The sequence below is a fragment of the Saimiri boliviensis genome, chromosome 14 (genome assembly GCF_048565385.1).
Source record: "Saimiri boliviensis isolate mSaiBol1 chromosome 14, mSaiBol1.pri, whole genome shotgun sequence".
NCBI classification, from domain to species: domain Eukaryota; kingdom Metazoa; phylum Chordata; class Mammalia; order Primates; family Cebidae; genus Saimiri; species Saimiri boliviensis.
This window is the reverse complement of record NC_133462.1, coordinates 31,600,553-31,624,688: the sequence shown is the minus strand read 5'-3', so window position 1 is coordinate 31,624,688 and position 24,136 is coordinate 31,600,553. Positions and strand designations below refer to the sequence as shown.

Below are 24,136 nucleotides of genomic sequence, written 5' to 3'. Positions count from 1 at the left end.
TGTAATCCTAACACTTTAGGAGGCCAAGACCAGCCTGGCCAACATTGCGAAACCCCATCTCTACTAAAAATGCAAAACTTAGTCAGGCATGGTGGTGCATGCCTCCCAGCTACTTGGGAGACTGAGGCACAAGAATTGCTTGAACCTGGGAGGCTGACGTTGCAGTAAGCCAAGATGGCACCACTGCACTCCAGCCTGGGTGACAGAGCAAGACTCTATCTCTAAATGAATGAATGAGTGAACAAACGAATGAATGAATGAATAAATAAAACATCCATGTGGCTAGCCAGTTATCCCAGTGCCATTTATTGAATATGTCAACTTAAAAAAGTATCTGCCAGATTTCATGTATTTGGGATCAGATACATGAAATAAATTGTATTTTATTGAGAAATAAAAAATACATAGTTACTTATTTGTATATATTTATGCTGTACAACACAACATTTGGATATATATCTACACAGTGGAACAGTTCCAACAAGCCAGTTAACATAAGCATTATCTCACACACTTACCATTGCTTTTTGTGGTGAGAATGCTTAAAATCTACTCTCAATAATTTTCAAATACACAATAGATTGTTATAACTATAGTCATCATGATGTATGGTCCTCCTGCCTAACTGAAATTGTGTGTGCTTTGATCAACATCAAAGAGATGAAAGATAACAAGTGTTGGCCAGAAAGTGAAGACATTATGTTAAAACCCTCAACAAGTAAGGCATTAAAGGAACACACCTGAAAATAATAAGAACCAACTATGGTCAGCCCACAGCCAACATCATACTGAATCAGCAAAAGCTGGAAGTATTCCCTTTGAGAAGCAGAATAAGACAAGGATACCCACTCTTATCACTCCTATTCGACATAGCGACATAGCACTAAAAGTCCTAGCCAGAGCAATCAGGAAAGAGAAAGAAATAAAAGACATCCAAATAGGAAGAGAGGAAGTCAAACCATCTCTGTTTGCAGATGATGTGGTTTTATACTTAGAAAACTCCGTCGTCTCTGCCCAAAAGCTCCTCAAGCTGATAAACAACTTCAGTAAAGTTTCAGAATGATAACCAATGTGCAAAAAATCATTGATTTCTATAAACCAAAACCAACAGTGTCCAAGCTGAGTGCCAAATCAAGAACACTATCTCATTCACAATAGCTACACAAAAACTAAAATACCTAGGAATACAGCTAACCAGGAAGGTGAAATATCTGCCTGTGGTCCCAGCTACTTGGGAGGCTGAGGCAGGAGGATCACTTGAGCCTGGAAAATGAAGGCTGCGGTGAGTGAGCTGTGATTGTGCCACCGCAGTCCAGGCTGGGAATGGACTGAGAACTTGTTTCTAAATTATTTTTATTTTTATTTATTTTTTTGAGACGGAATTTAGCTCTTGTCGCCCAGGCTGCAATTGCATGATCTGGGCTCACTGCAACCTCTGCCTCCCGAGTTCAAACGATTCTCCTGCCTCAGCCTCCCGAGTAGCTGGGATTACAGGCACACACCACCATGACCAGCTAATTTCTCTGTATTTTTAGTAGAGATGGGGTTTCATGATGATGGCCAGGTTGGTCTCAAATTCCTGACCTTAGGTGATCTGCCCACCTTGGCCTCCCAAAGTGCTGGGATTACAGGCATGAGCCACCATGCTTGGCCTCTAAATTTTTTTTTTTTTTTCATTATTAAAAAGTCCAGGCACAGTGGTTCAAACTCGTAATCCTAGCACTTTGGGAGGCCAAGATGGGAGGATCACTTAAGTCCAGAGACCAGCCTAGGCAACATGGTGAGACCCCATCTTTACAAAAAAATACATATATTTTTTTCAATTAAAAAGTAAAATCATCTTGCTCAGGAAGTCCTCTCTTTCTGAGATAAACAGCTGCTTGACAGTAAACAGAGGCAGGAAATCTCATATTTGATCTGCTGCTTGATAAGAAGATATCAAAACCACCATATTAGCAGCTTAAGATGATAAAAATGACCAGCCTCAGTACATGAAGACTGTGCATGAGTAACGTATCTCCAGCTCAGAGGAAGTTCAGCCCCAGCTACCACACATTTAGCAGATCCGTCCAGAACATCTGAGCCCATCACTGAGCCAGGAGGTGCAGTGACCGCAGTGGCCAGGGCAGACATGATGCCTGCTGTTGTGGATTTCACAGTGGAGGAAGAAGGCGGAGGATGATTTATTGGCTGAGTGTTAGAAAAGAGCATGAGGAGTGTGAGGAAGACACGCCAATGACTATGGGGGCTGAACAATCTCATCCTTATAAAACAGGCAGGCTCTTGGGGCTTCATGGAGGAGGTGGCATTTCAGCCAAGACATTCTGCTCCAGGAGCAGAGGGAGAGGAAAGGGTGCACCAAGCAGTGAGTGGGAAGAGCATGCGCAAAGGACCAAAGGTGGGAAGATGACTGCACATCCAAGGAAGAAAGAAAGCCAACATGGGCCGGGCACGGTGGCTCACGCCTGTAATCCCAGCACTTTGGGAGGCTGAGGTGGGTGGATCTCTTGAGCTCAGGAGTTCAAGACCAGCCTGGCCAACATGGTGAAACCCTGTCTCTACCAAAAATATAAAACATTAGCTGGGAGTGGTGGCACGTGCTTCCAGTCCCAGCTTCTTAGGGGGGTCAGTCAGGATAATTGCTTGAACCCAGGAGGTGGAGGTTGCAGTGGGCTGAGATCATGCCACTGAACTCCAGCCTAGGTGACAGAGCAAGACTGTCAGAAGAAGGAGAAGGAGAAGAAGGAAGAGGATGAAGAAGAGGAGAGGAGGAGGAGAGGAGGAGGAATTTGGCAGCAAGGAGTGGAGGAGTGACTCACGGAGCCTGTCTTTTTAGGCTCGGGTCTGATTTCAAAGGCTCTTCCCCCATAATCCCAACAGTCCCAAGATTACACTCATCCACATGGGTGATATTGTCTATGATACACACAGGAAGAACAGTGAGTTCAAATGAGATCAATCACTCCTGGAAAATGAATTTCAAATAAAGCGGGGAATAGCCATTCACATTTCAGAAGGATTTTGCAACTCACAGACTCTCCATAGCGCTGGAATGAGAGAGTCATTTGCTTGTTTTCTCATAAGTATTTACTGAGCACCTATTAGAGGCTCGGTGGTGTGGGACACAATGATGAGTGAGTCCTACCTTCTCAGGGCTTCCACTCTAGGGGAAGGAGCAAGGGATACATCCATTAAGTACCGTATGTGACATAGTGCAGTTCGCATTGCAGTAGCAGTAGAAGCGTTGGCCCCTCTGAGAGCCCTGGAGAACTCCCCCTCCATCTACTCCGGTGGCATGGAAAGTTCACAGGGGCCACGCTTGGCAGCAAGTGTTTTCCATGCTTTGCTTCTGATGACCAAGATGCCATGGTGCTTTCTGTAGCATTTAGCTGTATGGAGCTCTGAAACTCTTGTGTCTTGGGGGAAGAAAGGGCCACTTTTTCTTTTTTTTAAAAGACAGAGTCCTGCTCTTTCTTGCCCCGGCTGGCATGTAGTGGTGCAGTCTTGTCTCACTGCAGCCTCCACCTCCCGGGTTCAAGTGATTATCCTATCTCAGCCTCCTGAGTAGCTGAGATTACAGGCACCTGCCACCACACCAGGCTAATTTCTGTATTTTTAGTAGAGATGGGGTTTCACTATGTTGGCCAGGCTGGTCTCGAACTCCTGACCTCAGGTGATTCACCAACCATGGCCTCCCAAAGTGTTGGGATTACAGGTGTGAGCCACCGAGCCCGGCTGAAATGGCCACTTCTAATTCCTACCTATGTCTCTTGCTGCTAATTAAACATCTAAGTTTGGATTTGAGGGGGATGCTATCTGGGGACCATTCCTCCGGAGTGGAGTGAGCCTGCATTTCTGTCTTCACCTTAGCCCTGAGCTATGGATCAAACCTCGTCTGCCTGCAGCTCTGTGCCTGATCCTGAGGGACTCCTTCATTTGCACAAATGAAATGTATATAGGAATTGTGTGTCAACTTTTAATGAGTCCCCAGATGTCACTGAGAAATCCCATGGCTTATTCACTAATGACAATTAGAATTGGCTTCCCAGGCATTGTTATGACAGTAATTTGGTAGATTGTGCCGGTATGTGTTCCATTGGGCTGTTTGAGCCAGTTAAGGCCCTAACCAGGTGCGTCTCTGATGAGTCCTCCAGGAAAAGTGTCCAGGGGCTTTGATCCATGAGCATGGGGATTTTTGGAGCAGGGCTGGGGGTGATGGGTTCAGATGGATTCTATTAATTGCTTGGTATGTGGACCCTATGACATCACTCCAACTGAATTCTCCGGTAGAAGGGAAGGGAAGGGAAGGGAAGGGAAGGGAAGGGAAGGGAAGGGGAAATGTTTACTGAATTATGACTAGGCTCTCTTCAAGCAGGTGTCTTAGATGGGCCACCAGAAGCAGATTGAGTTAAAGAGCCTAGTGCTGGGACTATTTTAAGTGTGATCCTTAATCCAACGTGGGGCAGTGCACTGAGGACCTCTAGAGGACAGTGTAGGAAATGCACTGTTATTCCAGGAAAAGGGCTGGTTGGGGGTGAAGGATTCACCTGCCAGCTCCCATCAGTCCTTGGTTCAGAACCGATCCATAAGGGGTTAATTTCCCAACACTTCTAGGTGTGTCTGAAAGGCAGAGTGAGATCCAGCTATAGGAAGCCCTGCAGCAAAGAGACCTTGGCAGCTGGAAGACAGGAGCAAATATTTCAACAGCAATATCCAAAGAGATGCAGGCGGAGCTCTAACAGAACCTACTACAATTGGATGAAAGAACAAGAACAGACAGGGCAAGACCGATCTCTGCCTTACGGAGCTTGCTGCTCGATGAAGAAGACAAACTATTGCATAGCTCATCTGCTTTCAATAAACCAGGAAACAAACATGCTCTCAGAGCAATAAAATGCTATGACCAAAAGATCATGGGATAAAAATTATGTGGGTTGGAGGTGGTGTTTAGATAGAGGAGGAACAGCCTGGATGAGGTGACATTTCAGCCAATCCTGGCATCAGAGGAGACTCAGTCACAAAAGAGTTGGGAGAAAAGCATTCCAAGCACAGGGAACCACAAATCCAAAGGCCCTGGGACGAGAACAGACTGAGTCTGTTAGGAAATCAGAACTGAGCCCAGAGTGGTGGAGTGCAGCCAGCCAGGGAGGGAGAGCAGCCGGGAAGGGGGTTTGAGGGGTCTGCACGGATCAGTGGTGCCAAGTCCCTTATGCTATGAAAAGAGATCAATGTTTGCAGCAGGATCTTATTGGGAGATACTAACCGAGGTTTCCCTGATCCTCCCACCTTCTTGCACCTCCAGGTGCCCCCACCGCTCTCAGAAAAAAAAAAAAGTGCCTCCTATCCACACAGCAGAGAGGGCAGGCAGAGCTCATCCAATAAGCACATGTTAGAATTCTTCAGACAGGCGCGGTGGTTCACGCCTGTAATCCCAGGACTTTGGGAGGCTGAGGCAGCCAGATCACTTGAGACCAGGAGTTGGAGACCAGCCTGGCCAACATGGTGAAATCCCATCTCTACTGAAAATACGAAAATTAGCCATGTGTGGTGGGTGGTGGCTGTAGTGGGAGACTGAGGCAGGAAAATCGCTGGAACCCAGTAGGCAGACGTTTCCGTGAGCTGAGATGGTGCCTCTGCACTCCAACCTGGGTAACACAGTAAGACTCTCTGTCTTAAAAAAAAAAAAAAGTGGGACTGAGAGGAGTGGCTCACACCTTTAATCCCAACACTTTGGTCAGGAGTTTGAGGTTGCAGTAAGCTATGATTGTGCCACTGCACTCCAGCCTGAGAGACAGAGGGAGACTCTGTCTCAAAAAGCCAAAAAAAAAAAAAAAAAAAAAAAAAAAAAAACCCAAGAAACAAACAAACAAAAAAGCAAATGTAGGCTCCACTCGTGAAAAGTCTCACCTATTGTCTGTAGTCTGTAGGGGTGCCCAGTTGTCTGATGTGCCTAGGGCTGAAACCTGCTTTGAAAATCATGTTCTTGATAAGGCATGACCTCTGATGCCAAACTGCTCAGATTCACTCCCAACTCCCCACTTCACCGAGTGACCTTGAGCAAGTGAGTTCACCTCCAATCTTTAAGATCAGTGTAAGGATGAAATCAACATTTACCTGGGGGGAGCTGAAATGTCACCTTCTCCTTTCTCAGTGATCTGCTTCTGTTAATACAACCAAAACATTCATGTCTGTGGAGTTTCCATACCACACCTGTTCTATGAACACCTGTATCTTACATGAATATTTGCACATGTTTGCTGTGAAAATGAGATCTGTACCCCACAAGTTACTTGATGAATAATAACTCAATTTATTACTAATAGTCATGGTATATGAAGATAAGTCTTACAAAGTGAGACAAAGCACTTTTATTTTCTAACATAATGTCTTTTTTAAAAATTAAGACTGGGGCTGGGCGCGGTGGCTCACGCCTGTAATCCCAGCACTTTGGGAGGCCAAGGCGGGTGGATCACGGGGTCAAGAGATCGAGACCATCCTGGTCAACATGGTGAAACCCCGTCTCTACTAAAAATACAAAAAAATTAGCTGGGCATGGTGGCGCGTGCCTGTAATCCCAGCTACTTAGGAGGCCGAGGCAGGAGAATTGCCTGAACCCAGGAGGCGGAGGTTGCGGTAAGCCGAGATCGCGCCATTGCACTCCAGCCTGGGTAACAAGAGCGAAACTCCGTCTCAAAAAAAAAAAAAAAAAAAAAAAAATTAAGACTGATTTGAACACTTGGACTGATGGATACATAGATAATACACATGTTGAAGACCACAAAATAATGTTTCCTAAGATGATTTAATGTCATGGAAAGATGCTCACCATATAGTATGTGAACAACCCAGACAGAAAAAAAAATATGTGAGATAAAATAACATTTTTTCTGATTGAGGTAAAATTCACATAACACAGAATTCACCATTTCACAGTGTTCAGTCCAACAGCATTTAGTGCACTCACAATGTCATGCTACCTTCATCACTATCTGGGTCTGGAACATTTTCACCGTCCCAGGAGGAAACCCTGTCCTGATCAGCAGGTCCTCCTCAGTCCCACCTCCCCACAGCTCCTGAAAACCATCAATCTGCTTTACATCTCTTCACATTGGCCTGTTCTGGAAATTTCAGCTAAAAGAATCATACACTATGCGACCTTTTGCATCTGATGCCTTTCATTCAGTATCATGTATTCAAGGTTCATCCACAGTGTATGGATCAGTACTTCATTCCTTTTTATGGCTGCATAGTATTCCATTGTATGGATGGGCCACCCTTTGTTTATGCTTTCATCTGGTAATATATACATTGGGGTTGCTTTCAGCGTTTGGCTGCTGTGAATCGGGCTGCCATGAACATTCACGCACAGGCGTCTTTTTGTTTGAACACCTTTCTCAATTATTTTGAGTATATATCTAGGATGGAAAGCTTTACAGTGGAATAGAGTCATACGGTAATTGTATGCCCCACTTCTGATGAATCAGGGGGCGTTTTAGGAAGGGTAGAGTAGGTCTCTGCAGACCTCAGCTCAGGGGCTCCACACGCAGCCAAAGTCCGCCCTCCGCACGCAGGACCAGCTCCGGCTTCCTGCGGGGCTCGGTGTGGTCCAGCAGGACGCGGAAGCGCAGCAGCGTGAGCGCCAGCACCACCTTCATCTCCGCCATGGCGAATGCCTGCCCGATGCAGTTCCTAGGGGAGGGAGGTGGGAACTCACACTGCAACCAAGAACCCCATGCTGGCCCCATCAAGCCGGGAACCTGGCCTAGGTCAGTCAATTCCACCTAGATCGGCTTGAGGAACAGAGGCTGGGGGAGGTCTACATGCCTGGAGTCCCATGTGGGCTTGCATATCCTGCAGGCCTAGCCCAGAGCCAGCCCCCAGCCCAGACCAAGGTGGGGTGGGAGGGGACTCTGAGCAACCCACAGGGCTTCCTAGCACCAACCCAACCCTATTCTATGGACCTTTTCCCGTAAACTCCAGAGGCGGGGAGGGAAGGAGAGCTGGAACTCGGACCATCCGCAATGTCCTCCTTTTCCCCACTGTCATGCCCAGACCCCCGCACCCATCACCCTGTCCCTACCTCAGACACAGGCCGCCCTTACCTGGGCCCTGCCGAGAAGGGAATAAAAGCCAGAGGTGACCTCTCCTTGCTGTTTTCTGGGTCAAAGCGGAAGGGGTCATAGACCTGGAGGTGAGACCAAGGAGGCTTGCTGGGTGGGGACTCCCAGGACCGCCAGCCTTGGGGAGACAGACAGTTGTGTGTGTCTGGGAGGGAGGTGATGTTGGAGTCTCCGGATCAAAACCCTGCCCCCTCCTCTAGGAGCCTTGAAATGGACAAAAACGGGGGGTGGGGGAGGCGGGAGGGGGCGGGGAGCACCTCAGGGTCCGGCCACACAGTTGGGTTGTGATGGGTTCCCAAAACACTGATGAGGCAGATAACGCCTGTGGGAGAGAAGAGGGCAGTCAGGACAAGGCTCCCTGCCTGAGGGGCCCGTCCTCCTACCCAGGAGACTCCTCTCCCCGAGGCTGTGGGCACCTTTAGGGATGACCCGGCCGTCTGGGACCACAATGTCCTGTGTGACATGGCGGGAGATGACTGGGACCGGGGGATGTAACCGCAGGCTCTCCTTCACGCACATGGTCAGGAAGGGCAGCTGTGCCAGGTCATCCCTAGGGAAACACCCAGCCCCAGTCATCATCGAGGGAGCCAAGACACAACTCTACAGCTTCTCTGTGTGGAAGTGAGACCTTTTCTCCCTGTCACAAAATAAACTTTTAGAAAGAATTGTTACAAAGTCACAGGAATAAAAATAGTGTGACACTGTTGCAAAAACAAGAAAATAGACCCATGGAACAGAACGGAGAGCTCAGAAAGAGACGAGAGTAAGTGAAAACTTTCCATTTGTTCAAGAGAGCCCCTGCCCAAAACAAAATCCTGGGAAACTGATGGATTTCACTGTTGTGAAAGAAAAGTATGAACCAATTCAACTTCACAGAAGTTGAATGTGCTCAAGGTAGTAGTTTTTGGAGATAAAGGATAGTAACCAAAAGTACCCTCCGAAAGCTAAAAGGCAGTATTTTGCCACACAAGACAGAAAAAAAAAAAAAATCTAACTGATTTTATGAGACCAACATCATCCTGATACCAAAACTTGGCAGAGACACAACTAAAAAAGAAAATTTCAGGCCAATATCCATGATGAACATTGATGCGAAAATCTTCAGTCAACCGAACCCAACAGCACATCAAAAAGCTTATCCATCACGATGAAGTCGGCTTCATCCCAGGGATGCAAGGCTGGTTCAACATATGCAAATCTATAAACGTAATCCATCACAATTCTAACACACCATTCTTAAAAGTAAATATGTTTAAAGAATCAAAAAAAAAAAGTGAAATAATAAGGGAACCACTTCCATAAAAAGAAAACACGTAACGTCAACATGTGCAAGAGATGTTCAACCTCACTCTTATTTAAAACAATGTTCATCAAAAGGAGAAATACAAAGATTGGCATATATTTTAAAATTTAATAAAACATCAAGTATTGATAAAGTTATGGGAAAGCTTGCGCCATCAAATTCAGCTAATAGGAAAGATTTGCAATGATAATTAAAATCGTACAATGCAAATGGTCTTCGATTCAGCAATTGCACTCAGAGAATCTGTCCTGCAGAGATGCTTATACATGTAAGGAATGGTCACTGTGCAGATAGGCTGACTACCTCATGTCCACTTTTAGCAAAAGGTTGGGAACAAGCCACATATACACTGATGGGAAGAGGTTTAGGTAAGCATCCACACAATGGAATACTATATAGCTGCAAAAAAGGAGGAAGTAGGGATCACATGCCACAGGCTAGAAGGCAAATCAGTGCAGACATTCTGGAAGGCCAAATGGAAATATCTACTGTAATTGAAAACGTGTATGTGTCTTCAGCATAGGAATGGATTGAATAAAAAAAGGAATCAAATATGCAGCACTCAGAAAAAAATAGCATTAAGATACATTGTTGAGTGAAAAAAAGTTACATATGTATGTGTAAAAGGGCAAAAAATATATGGATATATATTTATGAAAATGAATGATTTATAGAAAGATGATGGATAAATGATACATACATACATATATACATAGATGAAAGATATGGAGACACATAGATATAGATAGATAGATGACAGAGAGATAATAGGTAGATAATAGATATACAAAGATAGATAATAGATACATAGATACATAGATAAAAGACAGATACAGAGATATGTAGATGATAGATATATAGAGAGAAAGATAATAGATAGATGCATACACAGATGATACAGAGATACATACATGATAGATAATAGATTATAGATATAGAAAGATAATAGATATATTGATAATAGAGATATGTAGATGATAGATAGATGATAGATGTAGAGAGATACATAGTAGATACACTGATGATACAGCGATACACAGATGATAGATAGGTAATAGAAACATTTGTATGTTTCTTAAATGAAAACATACAAATGGCAAACAGGTAGATGGAAAAAAGCCCAATGTCACTAATCATCAGAGAAATGGAAATTAAAACCACAATGAGATAGCATCCATCTATCTATTATCTGTCCATCATCTATCTATTTACTCTCTTAGCAATTTCAACTAATACAATACATTGTTCGCAACACACTGTCTCACATAAGCCAGGCTCAGAAACACAAACACACGTGATCTTACTTATCTTGGGACCTAAAATAGTTGAACTCATAGAAATAGGAGTAGAATGGTGGTTACCAGAGGCCAGGGTTAGGGGAGGGACAGGGAAGGGGGAGATGACAGTCAAAGGGCAAAAGCTTCAGTTAGACAAGATGGGTAAGTTTTTGAGACCTGCTACACAGCGCAGTGCCTTTAGTGAACGATGTATTGTATTAGTTGAAATTGCTGAGAGAGTAAATTTCAAATGTTCTCAACACAAAAATGATAAATACATGAAGTGATGGATTTGTTCATTACCTTGATTTAATAATTTCAGGTTGTATACATGCATCATAACATCACATTGTACCTCTAATACATATTATTAAAATGTACCAATGAAAGAACAAATTTAAAAACAAACTATTTTTCCAAAACTCATATTTTGAGAAAAATAAGATCTCAGATATAATGTGCAGACCTGCCATCTATTTCATAGTTTTATTTACAAAGAAAAATTCAATGTGTATTCACATAAATAAAAAACATAGTGTGAGTTCATATAAATGTGGGCAGCAAAATAGCCATTTTCTGGAAGAATACACAGAACACTATTGACTGGAGTCACTGCTAAGGTGACTTCTTAATAAGAAGGCTCATTTTTATGATAAAAATTTTTAAACCCTTTCTTTTAACCAGATGCATCATTCTGCTTGAAATCTGGGTTTTACACTCCAGGACATGGCTCTGGCCAGAGATTTTCTAAGTAAGACCTCAAAAGCACAAGCAATAGAGAAATCAGATCACATCAAGGCAAGAAGCTTCTACGCAGCAAAGGAAACAATCAACAAGGTGAAGAATCAACCCACGGAATGGCAGAAAATATTCGCAAATCACCCATCTGACAAGCGAATAATAACCAGAATATATAAGCAGCTCTAACAACTCAATAGGAAAAAAAAAATCTGATTTAAAAATGGTCAAAAGATCTGAATAGACATTTCTTAAAAGAAAACATACAAACGGCCAACAGGTAGATTGGGAAGTTTGTTTGCTGAACGTGTGCTATGTGGCGTTATCTGTCCTCACATATCATCACCAATTCTCTCAGCAGCCCAGTCTTTCACTCCTAAGGGCTTGCAACCTTTCCCCTGACAGTCGGGCGGGTATTAAGCCCTGCCTGTGGTCCTCTGCTCCTATTCCCACTAAGCAATAGTGGCTGAATCAACTCTTCCTCCCCTCCCCACCTGGAGAGCAGAGCCAATGAGAGGGGCTCAGGAACAGCCACCAGCACCCTCACTCACCATTCAATCTCTTTAGGCTCACGGTCCTTCAGAAGCTCTTGCACCTCCTGCCTGCAGCGCTCCTGGTATTCTGGGTGCTTTGCAAGGTGGTAGAGGACCCAGGAGAGACCACTGGCCGTGGTGTCATGGCCTGAGGGGCAGCAAGACAGGATTGGGTTTCTGGGCTGCTTCAGCACCTGAAGGTGGACAGCGCCCACACACTGAGGACCTCAGGGAGGATGGGGGAAGGGGCATGGGAAGGCTGAGGGGGTCGAGCCACCACATTCCTGGAATGGAGAGATCCTGGCCCCCCCATACCCCCACACTGGGACTCTCACCCTCAAACATGAAGGTGTCAGCTTCTGCTCTTATGTCTTCATCAGACAACTCCTTCCCATCTTCATCCTGGAAAGAAGGCAATAATCCCCCCCAAGCACCCCACCATAAAAAGTCACACCAGCTCTGAAGGCTCTTGAGTCTTATTGAGACAATCTCTGAAGATTCATCCTCTTTCCAGAAACCCCAGTCCATCTTGCACTCCTAGACCCCTCTTGGTCGCCATGGCCAGAGCCCCCACTGCATGGGCTTCCTCCCTGGCTTCCTTGTCTCCTCTTGGGTCCCTATTGGGAAGACTCAATGATCCATGAATGCTTTCCTGTTTCCGCATGATGACAACTTTCTGAGAAAAGGTTACTGGCAACCTGAGTTACAGGATAATTAGATGCCAATTTGCCTTGGAAATTAGAGATTAAGTATTGCTCCAAAGATATTTGCTCACATTCTAGAGTGGTAAATCCAGAGAATCTTATCTCCCTGGAGACATTTGGGTTGTAAGTCTATGGACTACTTGGGGGATGGAGAGTCAGTGCCACAATTCTACTGTGGCTGATAGTATTGCTGTGAGCAAGACATCGGCTGCTCTGATCCAGAGGTTTAATGCATCTGTCACGATAGACATACACATAGACACAGACACACATAGACAAAGGCACAGACTTAGAAACCGACACAGACACACACATACACATAGACATAGACACACAGACACACACGCACACACATGGACAAAGTCATAGACTTAGAAACTGAGACACACGCATACACATAAACATAAACACAGACAAAGACATAGACATAGAAACACACAGACACAAATAAACATAGACAAAAACAGACACAGGCACAAACAGAGATATAGATGTGGCACTGACACAGACATAGCCGTAGATGAAGACATAGAGATAGACACAGAGAAAAAGCACGGACACAGTCATACACTGAGACAAACACACAAACACATTGACACAGACACGGACACAGATGTGCACATAGACATAGACATGGATGATAATATAAACAAAGACAAAGACATCAACATAGACACAGAAAGACAGGACAAGCCAGGCACGATGGCTCACGCCTGTTATCCCAGCACTTTGGGAAGCCAAGGTGGGCAGATCACCTGAGGTCACGAGTTCAAGACCAGCCTGACCAACATGGAGAAACCATGTCTCTACTAAAAATACAACGTTAGCTGGGCACGGTGACTCATGCCTGTAATCCCAGCACTTTGGGAGGCCAAGGTGGGCAGATCACCTGAGGTCAGGAGTTCAAGACCAGCCTGATCAACATGGATAAACCATATCTCTACTAAAAATACAAAATTAGCTGGGCATGGTGGCTCATGCCTGTAATCTCAGCTAGTCAGGAGGCTGAGGCAGGAGAATCACTTGAACCCAGGAGGCGGAAGTTTCGGTGAGCCAAGATGGCACCATAGCACTCCAGATTGGGCAACAAGAGCAAAACAAAAAAAAAAAAAAAAAAAAAAAGAAGAAAGAAAGAAAGAAAGAAAAGAAAACTCAGGACAAAGGCATAGAACAGATAAAGACAAGGATGCAGATACAGACAAAGACATATGATATGGTCAATGACAAAGGCAGACATAAACATAGCATAGTCATAGAGACAAACTCAAACCGACAAAGATATAGAAAGACACAGGCACAACATAAACATAGACCCAGCCACAGATGTAGATGTAGATGTATAAATTAAAATGTGGCCAGTTCGCTCATTAACTTGTAATAGAGCAAACTCTCAGACTTGTTAGTTTCCTGCTAGGTGCACTCCACAGAGTCATCTCTAAAACCTGTCTCTGAAGTGTCCCTCGCTTCCTCAGTCACCTTCCATGGCTCCCCAGTGCCCTTTGGATCAAGTTCAATTCTTTCATGTGACATTTCGCATAAAGCTCCCTTCTGCTTCTGGAATTCAGATCCCAGAGAAGCCCACCTTGCTCAGCAGGAGCACATCAATGAAGTCCAGAGTCTTGGACTTGGCCTTGGCCTGGAGGAAGTCGTCAACACCCTGGCTGGGGAGGGTGCGGCGCCGCTCCTGGATGACGGCGTCTGTGAAGTCGTGCACCAGGCGGCAGGCCCTGCGGAAGCGTCGCCCATCGGGGGTGAGATAATACAGGAAGTCTAAGTGCAGGAGGGTCTCATGATGTCTTTTTGACACAAGGGCACTGAGCTCCAAGATGGCGGCGATGTATTCACTGGGCTTCCTGCAGGATAAGGGCGGAAAGGGAGGCAACAATTTAACACACCTGAAACCCCAGGAGCACCTCCCACCAGCAGCCGGGAGCTACCTCCTATCTGCAAACACAGTATCAAGGAACAGATGACCCCTCCCATACAGGGTGGGGATCAGCATGAGACTGACCCTCCAAGCTCTCTTCTCTCCCCGCGTCCCATCTCTGTGAGATGCCTCCATGCCGCTGGGCACCCAGAACAGCTTGCACATTATACTCCTCTCTCTCCCTCCCAGTACACAGTCCTGCCCCTTCTCCTTCTTGAAACTGTCCACAAACCTTAGAATGTATTCCCCTCCACCTGGTCCATGGTCCAGCCTCCACACTGGCCTCTTTGCATCCATTTTAAGTCCATTTAGTACTACATTACAGTCAGTCCCTGATAGAGACCCGCTCTGACTACACCCACCAGTTCAAACCCTTTCAATGGCTCCCTGGAAAACTCAAAATAAAGTTCATGCCAGTCCTTCAGTGATCAGCTATAACAAGACTCGTCCAGGAAGGTTTTTCTGATGTCCATGCTCAGTCCTCCCTCCCCCACCTACCCACCTTGGGTCCATGTCCCAAGATCCCAGACCCTGGGCAAGAACTCACTCCTGGCAATGGCTGTCAAAGCTGAAGACGCATTTCTGCAGGCTGTCCAAGGTCATGAGGCTGATGTGCTCAAACATGTCCAGACGGGCACTGCCCTCTGAGGCCAGGCACTGCCACTTGGCCTACTCAGAGAAGGGGACAGAGCTGGTGCAGGTCCCTTGCTCCCTTGAGCATCTCTCAAACCCCAACCACCAAGAGGGACCCCCCCCAGAATAAGCCTCTTTATCTTCTCCCAGGGAACCCTCTTCAGGGAGGATGAGCTTATGGTGGGAGCACAGGCTGTTACTATTAAGAGATGAAGACCTAAGATTGGGAGTCAAGAGACCAAGTTTCAAGTTCCAGCTCTGCCTCCTGCGCTCCGTGTGCCATTAGTCAACTCCTTACCCTCCCCTCCATCCCACCTGTCAAATTCTCAGGAACAGTTAAGATGATGTGCTTTGGAGCCACATAATTCACGTTAGAAACTCTGCTCCACCATGCCAAGCTCGCTCACTAGCTGGGTGAACTTGAGTTAGCTCCCAAATCTCTCAGACCCGCAGTTTTATCTTCTACCATGGGGCAGAAATACATAATGTCTCCTTCACAGAGTTTTTAAAATTAAATTACAAAATATATGCTCATATCTTGGAATGGGCACGTGGCATTGTTTCTGGCATATGGTGAGTGCTTAATAAATGTTGGATTTCCTCATCTACTTTGTTACAAATTGTTGGAAACAGATGCTTCGTGCCACAAAGAAAACTCAGCACTGAGACAAAGGATCTCTCAGCAAGCAAATTTTACTTCCTGTAGGAAGGGTAGCCTTGCTAGCCATCTTGCCATGAGAGTACAATGAACAAAGAAAAAGCAGACATATCCATCCCTTATGCATTTGGGGTTGTCCTTACTGCTGTGTCTGATCTCTGTTTGTTGGAGCCAGAGCTTACAATCTAAACTAAAACTCGATTAGCTAATAACTTAAAACTTTTTTAAACAGGTAAGAGGCATAGGCTGCAAGCTGGGACATGGCTATGAGCCCATCCAGCACAGACATCTCGGTTAAAGTACAAGGACATAGAATATACTACGTGCCTGTAAGCATGGCATGTCTAACAGATACATAGGATAGGGCTTAACAAAGAGTTAATAGCAAATTCGTTCTTTAACAAGAAAGTAAACTTTGAAGAGGAACTTTTATTTCCCACATAAATTGATTTTGAAAATATCCCTGTTTTGTAAGAGGTAGTCTTCCATGACTCCTGGGCAACCTTTCTGGACATGTCATGAATGCAAGACACTGATGTCCTTAACACGAAAACTTTCTTACAGTTGTGTTTGCAGAGAATAACTCAGAGATAAGGTAATGACTTCCCCTGGACATGTCACTTTTGCTTGCTATGAAGCAGATTCCCTAAGCTTAATGCCTCTTTTCTGTAATGCAATATACTATGTCAGCAGGCATTTATAGAAGCACACCTGTGTCAGCCCTTAGGATTTGGGAAGCTTGGAGAAAAAACTTCAATCTAATAAGAAACACATGCTGCTCTCTGTGCCATGAGTAGTAAACTATCCTTTGTCTCTGAACCAGGAGTCTCTTGTCTTTCTGGAAGAATTTATGAAACAGTAACAAGCTAACTTATCAATTTGCAAGTTTTTTAAAAAAACCCTAGACACTTCACAAAACCTTCGCCCCAATTCTTCCCTTCCCCCCATATCCACACCCTTTGCAACGTGATTTTTCAGCAACTCCCATGAATAGACAGAGTCTATTTTAGTCGCCGCCTTTGATTCTGTGTTGGACTTTAGGTTTTTGATGTCAAAATGCAATATGGTAAAAATGATGAGGAAATAACTAATGAAGCTGGGCCTTGTCTCACTCCCTGGAAACCTGCTGCACTGTAAACCATGGGGTGCCTTCTAGAAGGAGACAATCACAGAGAGGAATATCCAGGGGTCCCAGCTGAGGCCAAACCCAGACATGTGAGAGAACCCAGTCATGTCCCAGGTAAAACCCAAACATGGGAGAGAATTCAGCCAACACCTGCAAGGCTGCCTACCTGACCAGTACCATGAGCGATCCCTTCCACATCCAGAAGAACCCCCCACCTGTCCTGCAGACTTATTAGCAATCATAAATCCTTACTGTTTTTTTTTTTTTTTTTTTTTTGAGACGGAGTTTCGCTCTTGTTACCCAGGCTGGAGTGCAATGGCGCGATCTCGGCTCACTGCAACCTCCGCCTCCTGGGTTCAGGCAATTCTCCTGCCTCAGCCTCCTGAGTAGCTGGGATTACAGGCACGTGCCACCATGCCCAGCTAATTTTTTGTATCTTTAGTAGAGATGGGGTTTCACCATGTTGACCGGGATGGTCTCGATCTCTCGACCTCGTGATCCACCCGCCTCAGCCTCCCAAAGTGCTGGGATTACAGGCTTGAGCCACCGCGCCCGGCTAAATCCTTACTGTTTTAAACCACTGCGTTTTCAAGCAGTTTCTTACTCAGTATCAGCTGCTATGCAATCATCGTCATGACCCTCTTCAGTTTACAGGGCTTGGAAGATGGAAACATAGAAACAGATACCTTCTGGTCACCTACTGTGCACCAGGGACGTGACTCCATTACATCACCTCGACCATCTTTTAAGTAGGGATTATTTTCCCCATTTTACAGATGGGGAAACCAAGGCTCAGAGGGGAAGAGCAACGGCCCAATGCCACCCAGCAGAGCCAAAATTCCAGACCACATCTGTCTGTGGTCCCCCCACCCCAAGGCTGCAGCTGGGACCCTGGCTTCAAAGAACTCACATGCATGATGTTCACGCTCTCATTGAAGATCTTCATGTAGGGCTTCAGGATGTTGAAGTGGAAGGCGGGCGTCAGCATCCGGCGGTGGCGGCTCCACTTGTCACCAGAACTCAGCAGGAGCCCGTCCCCTGGCAGGGCAGCCAAGGGTCTTGGGTCAAGGGCAGCGCCCGCCCCTGGGCCCCCAGGTTGTTCCCAACCCTGTTCACCTGCAGATACTCACCCAGCCAGGGCTTCAGGAAGCTGTAGAAGAACTTGTCCTTTGGTGCAATGGCGGCTGACATAAATGAGGACATTCAGGGGCCATGGAGGCAGGAAAAGGAGGGACATTGGGGGTGGGGGAGGCTCCCAGCCAGAGGTTTGCACTTCTCCACCTCCAAGCCCCGCATAGCAGGAAGGGAACCAAGGGCAGAGGAAGAAGGGAGGATGGGGGAGGGGAGGAGAGCAGCCCAGGCTGAGGCAGCGCAGCACAGCAATGATGCCCTAACATGGCACAGAGGAGCTACATCAGGGCTCCAGCACGCCTCGACATGCCTCCTACATGATCCAACGTGTTCTGCAACCCCTGAGCATAGCTCAGCACTCTGCAAAGTGCCTTCACAAGGACCTAGGATGCCCTGTCTGCCCAAGCACACTCTGACATCTTCTGACAAGTCATCTTCTGACACGGACCGGGGACACGCAGCGTGACCCTGACATGTGCTCACATATCCTGACATGGTCACAAAACACATCACAATTCCCAACAAGAGACAGCATGCTCTGACATGCACATGAGATGCTCTAACACGACTGTAAGTACGTGCTCCACACACAGGCTCCAGGTAGAAGATAAATACGGTATCTTAAATGTCCCAGACAAAGCCCACATGTGACCCAGATGGTTCCTCAGGCATGACCCAAACATACTATCACACATGCCTCGGAAAAGACTCAAATACTGTCTCAGACAGTTCATGTAGGGACCGTGAGTCCCAGACCTCACACAAGCTCCAAACACGGCCCAGATGTGACCAGCAGGAGAAAATGACAATGTCAAACAGCATCTCAGACGACAGCTAGACGGCCCTCACATGCTCCAAATGTCCTTGGTTACAGATGAGCCCTGCACGTGACCAGCTCTACAGGACTCCGGTTGTAATGCAACACCAGATGTAACCAGGCATAACATCTTTCAGACGTGACCAGACCCAGGTGTAAGTACACACGTGACAAGACACGGCCATACGGCAGACCTGACCATACAACAGCCATCAGAGAGACACGCCCCAGACATGAGCAAACAGGAACGGAGGCCAGACAGGTGGAAGTCCAGGGGAGACGGAGGCAGTGGCATCTCCACCACGGCCCCTCCTGTCTGCACGTGGGCACGGGACCAGCTGGAGGCAGCACAGAGAGCCCAGCTGTGGGCAGAGCGTGGCCAGCGCGGTGTCTACCTGGAGCAAAGAGCACAGGCTTGATGCAGGTGGGGTGGAAGATGCAGACGATCGCGTGCCAGGGCCCCACCCACCAGCAGCACGCATCCCCAAAGGTGCACGCCAGGCTTTGTGTGTAAACGAGACCTTCCTCCGAGCTGCGAATCTGGAGAAAAACACACAGGACCCAGTTCATGCTCTCCTGGGCTGTCAGAGAGAAGGCTCTGCAGGGAGGAGGTCGAGGCCCTCGCCCTGAGAGTTTCCAGCGGCATCTCATCCTCCCCTCGGTGCCGAGCCCCGTGAGCTTCCTGCTCACATCCTCCGTCCTCCATGCAGGACTCTCCAGTCCCTCAGTGACACAGACAGAAAAGGTCTTTCCCCACGTGGAGCCACACACCACGTTCCCTGGGTGTGTTCATCCCATTTTCTAGATGCAGAGACTGAGGCTCTGGATGATAAAGTCACTACCCACAGTCCCAGACCATAAGCCTGAGGCCTGAGGCTGGGTCTGTCTGCATCCATGGCCTGAGTCCTTAGCCACCAAACTTCTTTGTGTCCCCAAAACAGTAGCTCTGGAAGTCTCAGACCTGCCAAGTCTGGGCCATCAGAGACACAGGGACTGGAGGAAAAATTGGTCCTGTGACCCAGGCCGGGACAAGTAAATCATGGGCCATTTCTGGGAACTCTGGGGGAAATGTGGGCTTTCCCATGGGAACTGAGCTTCTGGGACTCATCCTTGGCATCATGAGGAAAAGGCTGCCATGAAAGGAAAAGTGAAGTGGAGAAAGCGAAAGCCAAGAGAGGAAGACAGATTCCCAGTGACGCTGTATGAGACCTGGATCCAGCCATGCCTGAAGGCCACCTGCCCTGGACTTTAAAGTCAATAGATCCTTCGTTACTTAGACCACACCAGATTGGGTTTTCACCACTTACAATTGAAAGAGACCTCAATAACCAGACACAGCTGGGAACAAGCCCAGAATCATTCAGCATTTAGAGGTCAGACCCATGGTCTCTGTAGGATGCTGCCCATTCCCCTGCTTGGCCTGGCCTGTCCAAAGATGGGAAGCACAGGGGTCAAGGAAAGGGTCCCAAGCTGGGGGAGAGTCTCTTTTTGGAGATTCCTAGGGCCTGCAGCAGGAGAGCAATGAACTTAGAGCAGACAAGCTATAGGATGCAGTAGAAGGAATTGACCCACCAGGGGTGGACATCAAGGAAAGAGTAGTCTGTATCCTCCACCAGCCACAAGCCCTCCTCATTGTTCAGGGCTTTGGGACAGGCAAGGTGATGCTAGGCCTGGCACGGTACCTTGAATACTAACGATGCCCAATGGCATCACCCCACACTTTCCTTTCAAACATTCCTACTCATTGCTCCAGACACAGCTCCAGCAACTCCTCCTCCAGGAAGCCTTCCAGCCTTCCCCAGTGAAGACCTTGTTCTTCCCTGGGCTGACATCCATCTCCCTCTGGCCCTTTCCTGACCCCATGAAGTTGGGAATGTCTCTGTCAAGATCCATCTCCTTAATCTTGGGGGTTCCTCCAGGGCAAGGCCTTGGGTTGAGGTCTCTTGGAACCCCAGGGCAGCCCAGAGCACCAGAACGGGGAGTCAGAGAGCAATGGAGAGAGGAGACGCTGAGATGGGAATTGGTGGATACAAGAAAGAAAGAGGAAGATGGCTGAGAGAGAAGGAAGGGAGAGGCCTGAGTACCTCAGGGGCCACGCAGGCGCTTGGGGATAGAGGGACTTGCAGGCTTCAGACGCACCACAGCACCCACCACCAGGTGTTCCAGGTGGTACCTGAGGCGTTGACGACAGACCGGAGGATGTCCGGGTGGCACAAACTGAGGAGGGGGGTGATGGGGCCCATCCAGACCTTGAAGCCCTGGGGGTAGGTGGCCACCAGCTGAGTCAGGACCCTCATGCCCTCCTCCGTGGGGGGGACCTGTAAGCAAGGCAGGGGCCGTCACCTCCTGTGATGGTTACTCCTAGGTGTCCACTTGACTGGGCTAAAGGATGCCCAGATAGCCAGTCTAACATTATTTCTGGGTGTGTGTGTGTCTGTCTAATCTATTCATTCTAGCTATATAATTTCTCTATCTGGATATCTATCTGCCTACCCATCCATCCATCTTATCTCTACATTGCTCCATCTATTATCTATCTATCATCTATTAATAGCTATCTATCCATCACATATATCTACTCTATCTACCTAATCTATCATCTTATCTACTCTATCAATCTATCTATCCATCCATCCATCCTATCTGTGCATCCATCCATCTACCTATCCTATCATCTATCTCTACCTAATCTATCCATCCTGTCTACTCTATCTCGTCTTCCATCCATCCTTCCATCCACTCATCCATCATCCACCCATCCTATCTGTGCATCCATGTATCCATGCATTCATCTATCCTATTGTCAATCTTTCTACCTACCTATCCATCATCCATTCATCCATCCATCTATCCATCCTATCTGTGTATCTATCCTATTCCATCTATCTATCTGTCTGTCTACATTCCTTCTGCTCTATCTCTCTCGGGGCCATCTCCAAGTCCCAGAGGTGCATCCCAGGGCAGAAGGAGAAGACACACTGTCTGCTCACAGAGACCCATTTAACTTGAGAGGAAAGATTTTCTTGTTCTGGGAGTCATTTCAGCCCAGAGGCAGCCATATGAGGAGGTCCTCACAGGGGAGATTTGTGGGGAGCAGTATGGCCTCAGGACATGTCCCTAAGGCTGGTCCCCACATCCCTTCCTGTCCTGGCTGGTCCACACAGGTTCTGGTTCCTCCCATGGAGAGGGTTCTGCACACAGGGTACCTTCCTTCTCAGCGGCCACTAGGGGGCAGAGGTGACTCTGACGGCCCATCAGGACAGTGGCACCCGCCCGGGAGCAGCTTCTGCACCAGGCCCTGTGCTAGTGCGTCCTGTGCACCCTTCCACTTCACCTGATGAATTGACACGTCCATCAGTCCTGCCATTGGCAGTGAGAAGACTGAGACCACATCCCCCAAAGGGGAGAGTAGGTCTAAGCCAGAGGGCAAAGTCCGGGGGAGGAGGAGGGTCAGGGGAGGCTTCTGAAAGGGGAAGTGAGTGGCCAACTTTTATCAGGGATTGGCCAACTTTTATCAGGGAGATAAGAGAAAAAGAAAGGTAAGAGGAAGGTGCCTCTGGATGTGGTGGAGGTGGGAGACAGCCCACACCTCTCCTCTGGCCCAGCTCTACCCTCATCCCAGGAAACAGGCCAGGCTGGGAGAGGACCCTGGACGGTGGAGAATGTGGGAGCGCCAGGGGCTCGCCTCTCTGTGCACCCAAGCCCCTGCCCAGGAGCCCCGCAGAGGGGAACGGATGTAGAAACACAGGCAGGAAAAGGATTCAGTGCAGGCTAGGAGTGGGGGGACAAGGCGGTGAGGAGGGCTTGGGTTGGCACAGCACAGAAATGAGTGAGCACACAGAGGAATGAGTGGGACGCCTCCCCTGCTCCTCTGCGACCTCAGATCCCAGCATCCCCCCACCCCACTCCCTGAGCCCCATTATTACCCCTCAGGAAGTCCATCCACCCTGAGACCCCAGACCCAGCCTGCTGCCACACTCACCATTCCCATGTGTCCCCAAAACCAGTTCCGTTTCGGAGGCTGCGGGAAACACTGGAGCCGGCGGCGGTTGTCGTAGAAGGTGTAGGTCCAGGCCAGGACACGGGCCAGCAGCCAGGAGACCCCGACCAGCAGCAGGAGCAGCCACGGGGACGCTGCCACCGGCCCGAGGCCCAGCCAGGACAGGCTCAGCTGCGACATCCTGCAGGGGGACGGGATGGAGGGTGAGGTCCTGAGGCCCAGGGAAGAGCCGGGGGAGCTCAGGGGACAGCAGAGAGGGGCAGGGACGGGCAGTGCTGGAGGCAGAGCAGGGAGGCTCAGGGATGGGTCAACAGGGGCCGAGAAATAAAGTTCAGAAAGGCCCAGCAGCCCAGTGGCCTCCAGTGACCTGGTAAGCACTGAGACTGGGAGAGAGACACAGAGACTGATTAACGTCCAGAAATGCCCAGGCTGAATCAATGGAGGTGGCTAGGGGACTGGTTTCAGTTACCAGGAAACCACCCCTCCTCCAGGCCAGCACCCGGGAGCTGCCTGGGCCTTGGGCAATGCCCCTCTCCATCCCCAGCTAAGCCCCAGAGGCCCGCCACCCCCAGCCTGGCACCTTCTGTCAGCAGCAGCCTGTCTCACACAACCTCCTCTCTCCCTCTGCTGGGAGGTCTTTGACCCTGGCCCTTGATGTGGGGAAGGCTGCAGGAGGCTGGGCTGGGCTGGGCTGGGCTGGGCTGGGCTGGGCCAACCAATCTCCACAGGCTGGGTGCCTCTCCCATGCCTGGGCAGCCAGCCAAACCTGACATCAGGCCAGCTGCGTGCAGAGGAACACGCTCAGGGTCTGGATGAATGGGTAAATAGAGAGAGTAGATATATATGATGGATAGATTATACAGATGGATAGATGGCGATAGATAGATAGACAGACAGATAGATAGATAGACAGGATAAATAGACGGATGAACTTACAGCTAAGATGGACTGATGGATGGGTGGGCAGGCAGATAGACATATAGATAGAGAAATTAGAGAGATAGGAAGAATAGATTAGACAGACACACCCAGAAACAATATTCTATTTCTGCCCAGACATGTGGGATCCTCATTTGTGACATGGGAACTGGGGATTTTGGGTCACCCCAATACTCCAGATGCTACAAGACCAGTGACTTACTCAGTACAAAGCTAGGAACGTGACCATC

The 24,136-nt window shown here is 47.8% G+C and overlaps 1 protein-coding gene across 1 annotated transcript; it reads right to left on the bottom strand.

The window, feature by feature from the left end:
• Window positions 1-575: 575 nt before the first annotated feature.
• On the bottom strand, window positions 576-23,630 carry CYP4F2 (cytochrome P450 family 4 subfamily F member 2). The gene is made up of 13 exons (XM_010330190.3): window positions 23,548-23,630; window positions 22,950-23,148; window positions 21,141-21,285; window positions 18,150-18,203; window positions 17,930-18,057; window positions 15,150-15,271; window positions 14,258-14,528; window positions 12,307-12,373; window positions 11,990-12,119; window positions 8,537-8,670; window positions 8,378-8,442; window positions 8,103-8,185; window positions 576-7,689 (listed from the first exon to the last, which is right to left on the bottom strand). The coding sequence occupies exons 2-13, from the start codon at window positions 23,145-23,147 to the stop codon at window positions 7,524-7,526; spliced, it is 1,563 nt and encodes a 520-aa protein (XP_010328492.2). The 5' UTR covers window position 23,148; window positions 23,548-23,630; the 3' UTR covers window positions 576-7,523.
• Window positions 23,631-24,136: the final 506 nt, after the last annotated feature.

Excerpts from the sequence above, each read along its gene's own strand:
- CYP4F2 (XM_010330190.3), bottom strand. The coding sequence starts at position 23,147 with ATGTCGCAGCTGAGCCTGTCCTGGCTGGGCCTCGGGCCGGTGGCAGCG. Across the intron at positions 14,529-15,149 it reads TTTGACAGCCATTGCCAGGA|GAAGCCCAGTGAATACATCG; the intron begins GTGAGTTCTTGC and ends CTTATCCTGCAG. Across the intron at positions 12,374-14,257 it reads ATGTGCTCCTGCTGAGCAAG|GATGAAGATGGGAAGGAGTT; the intron begins GTGGGCTTCTCT and ends CCTTCTTTCCAG.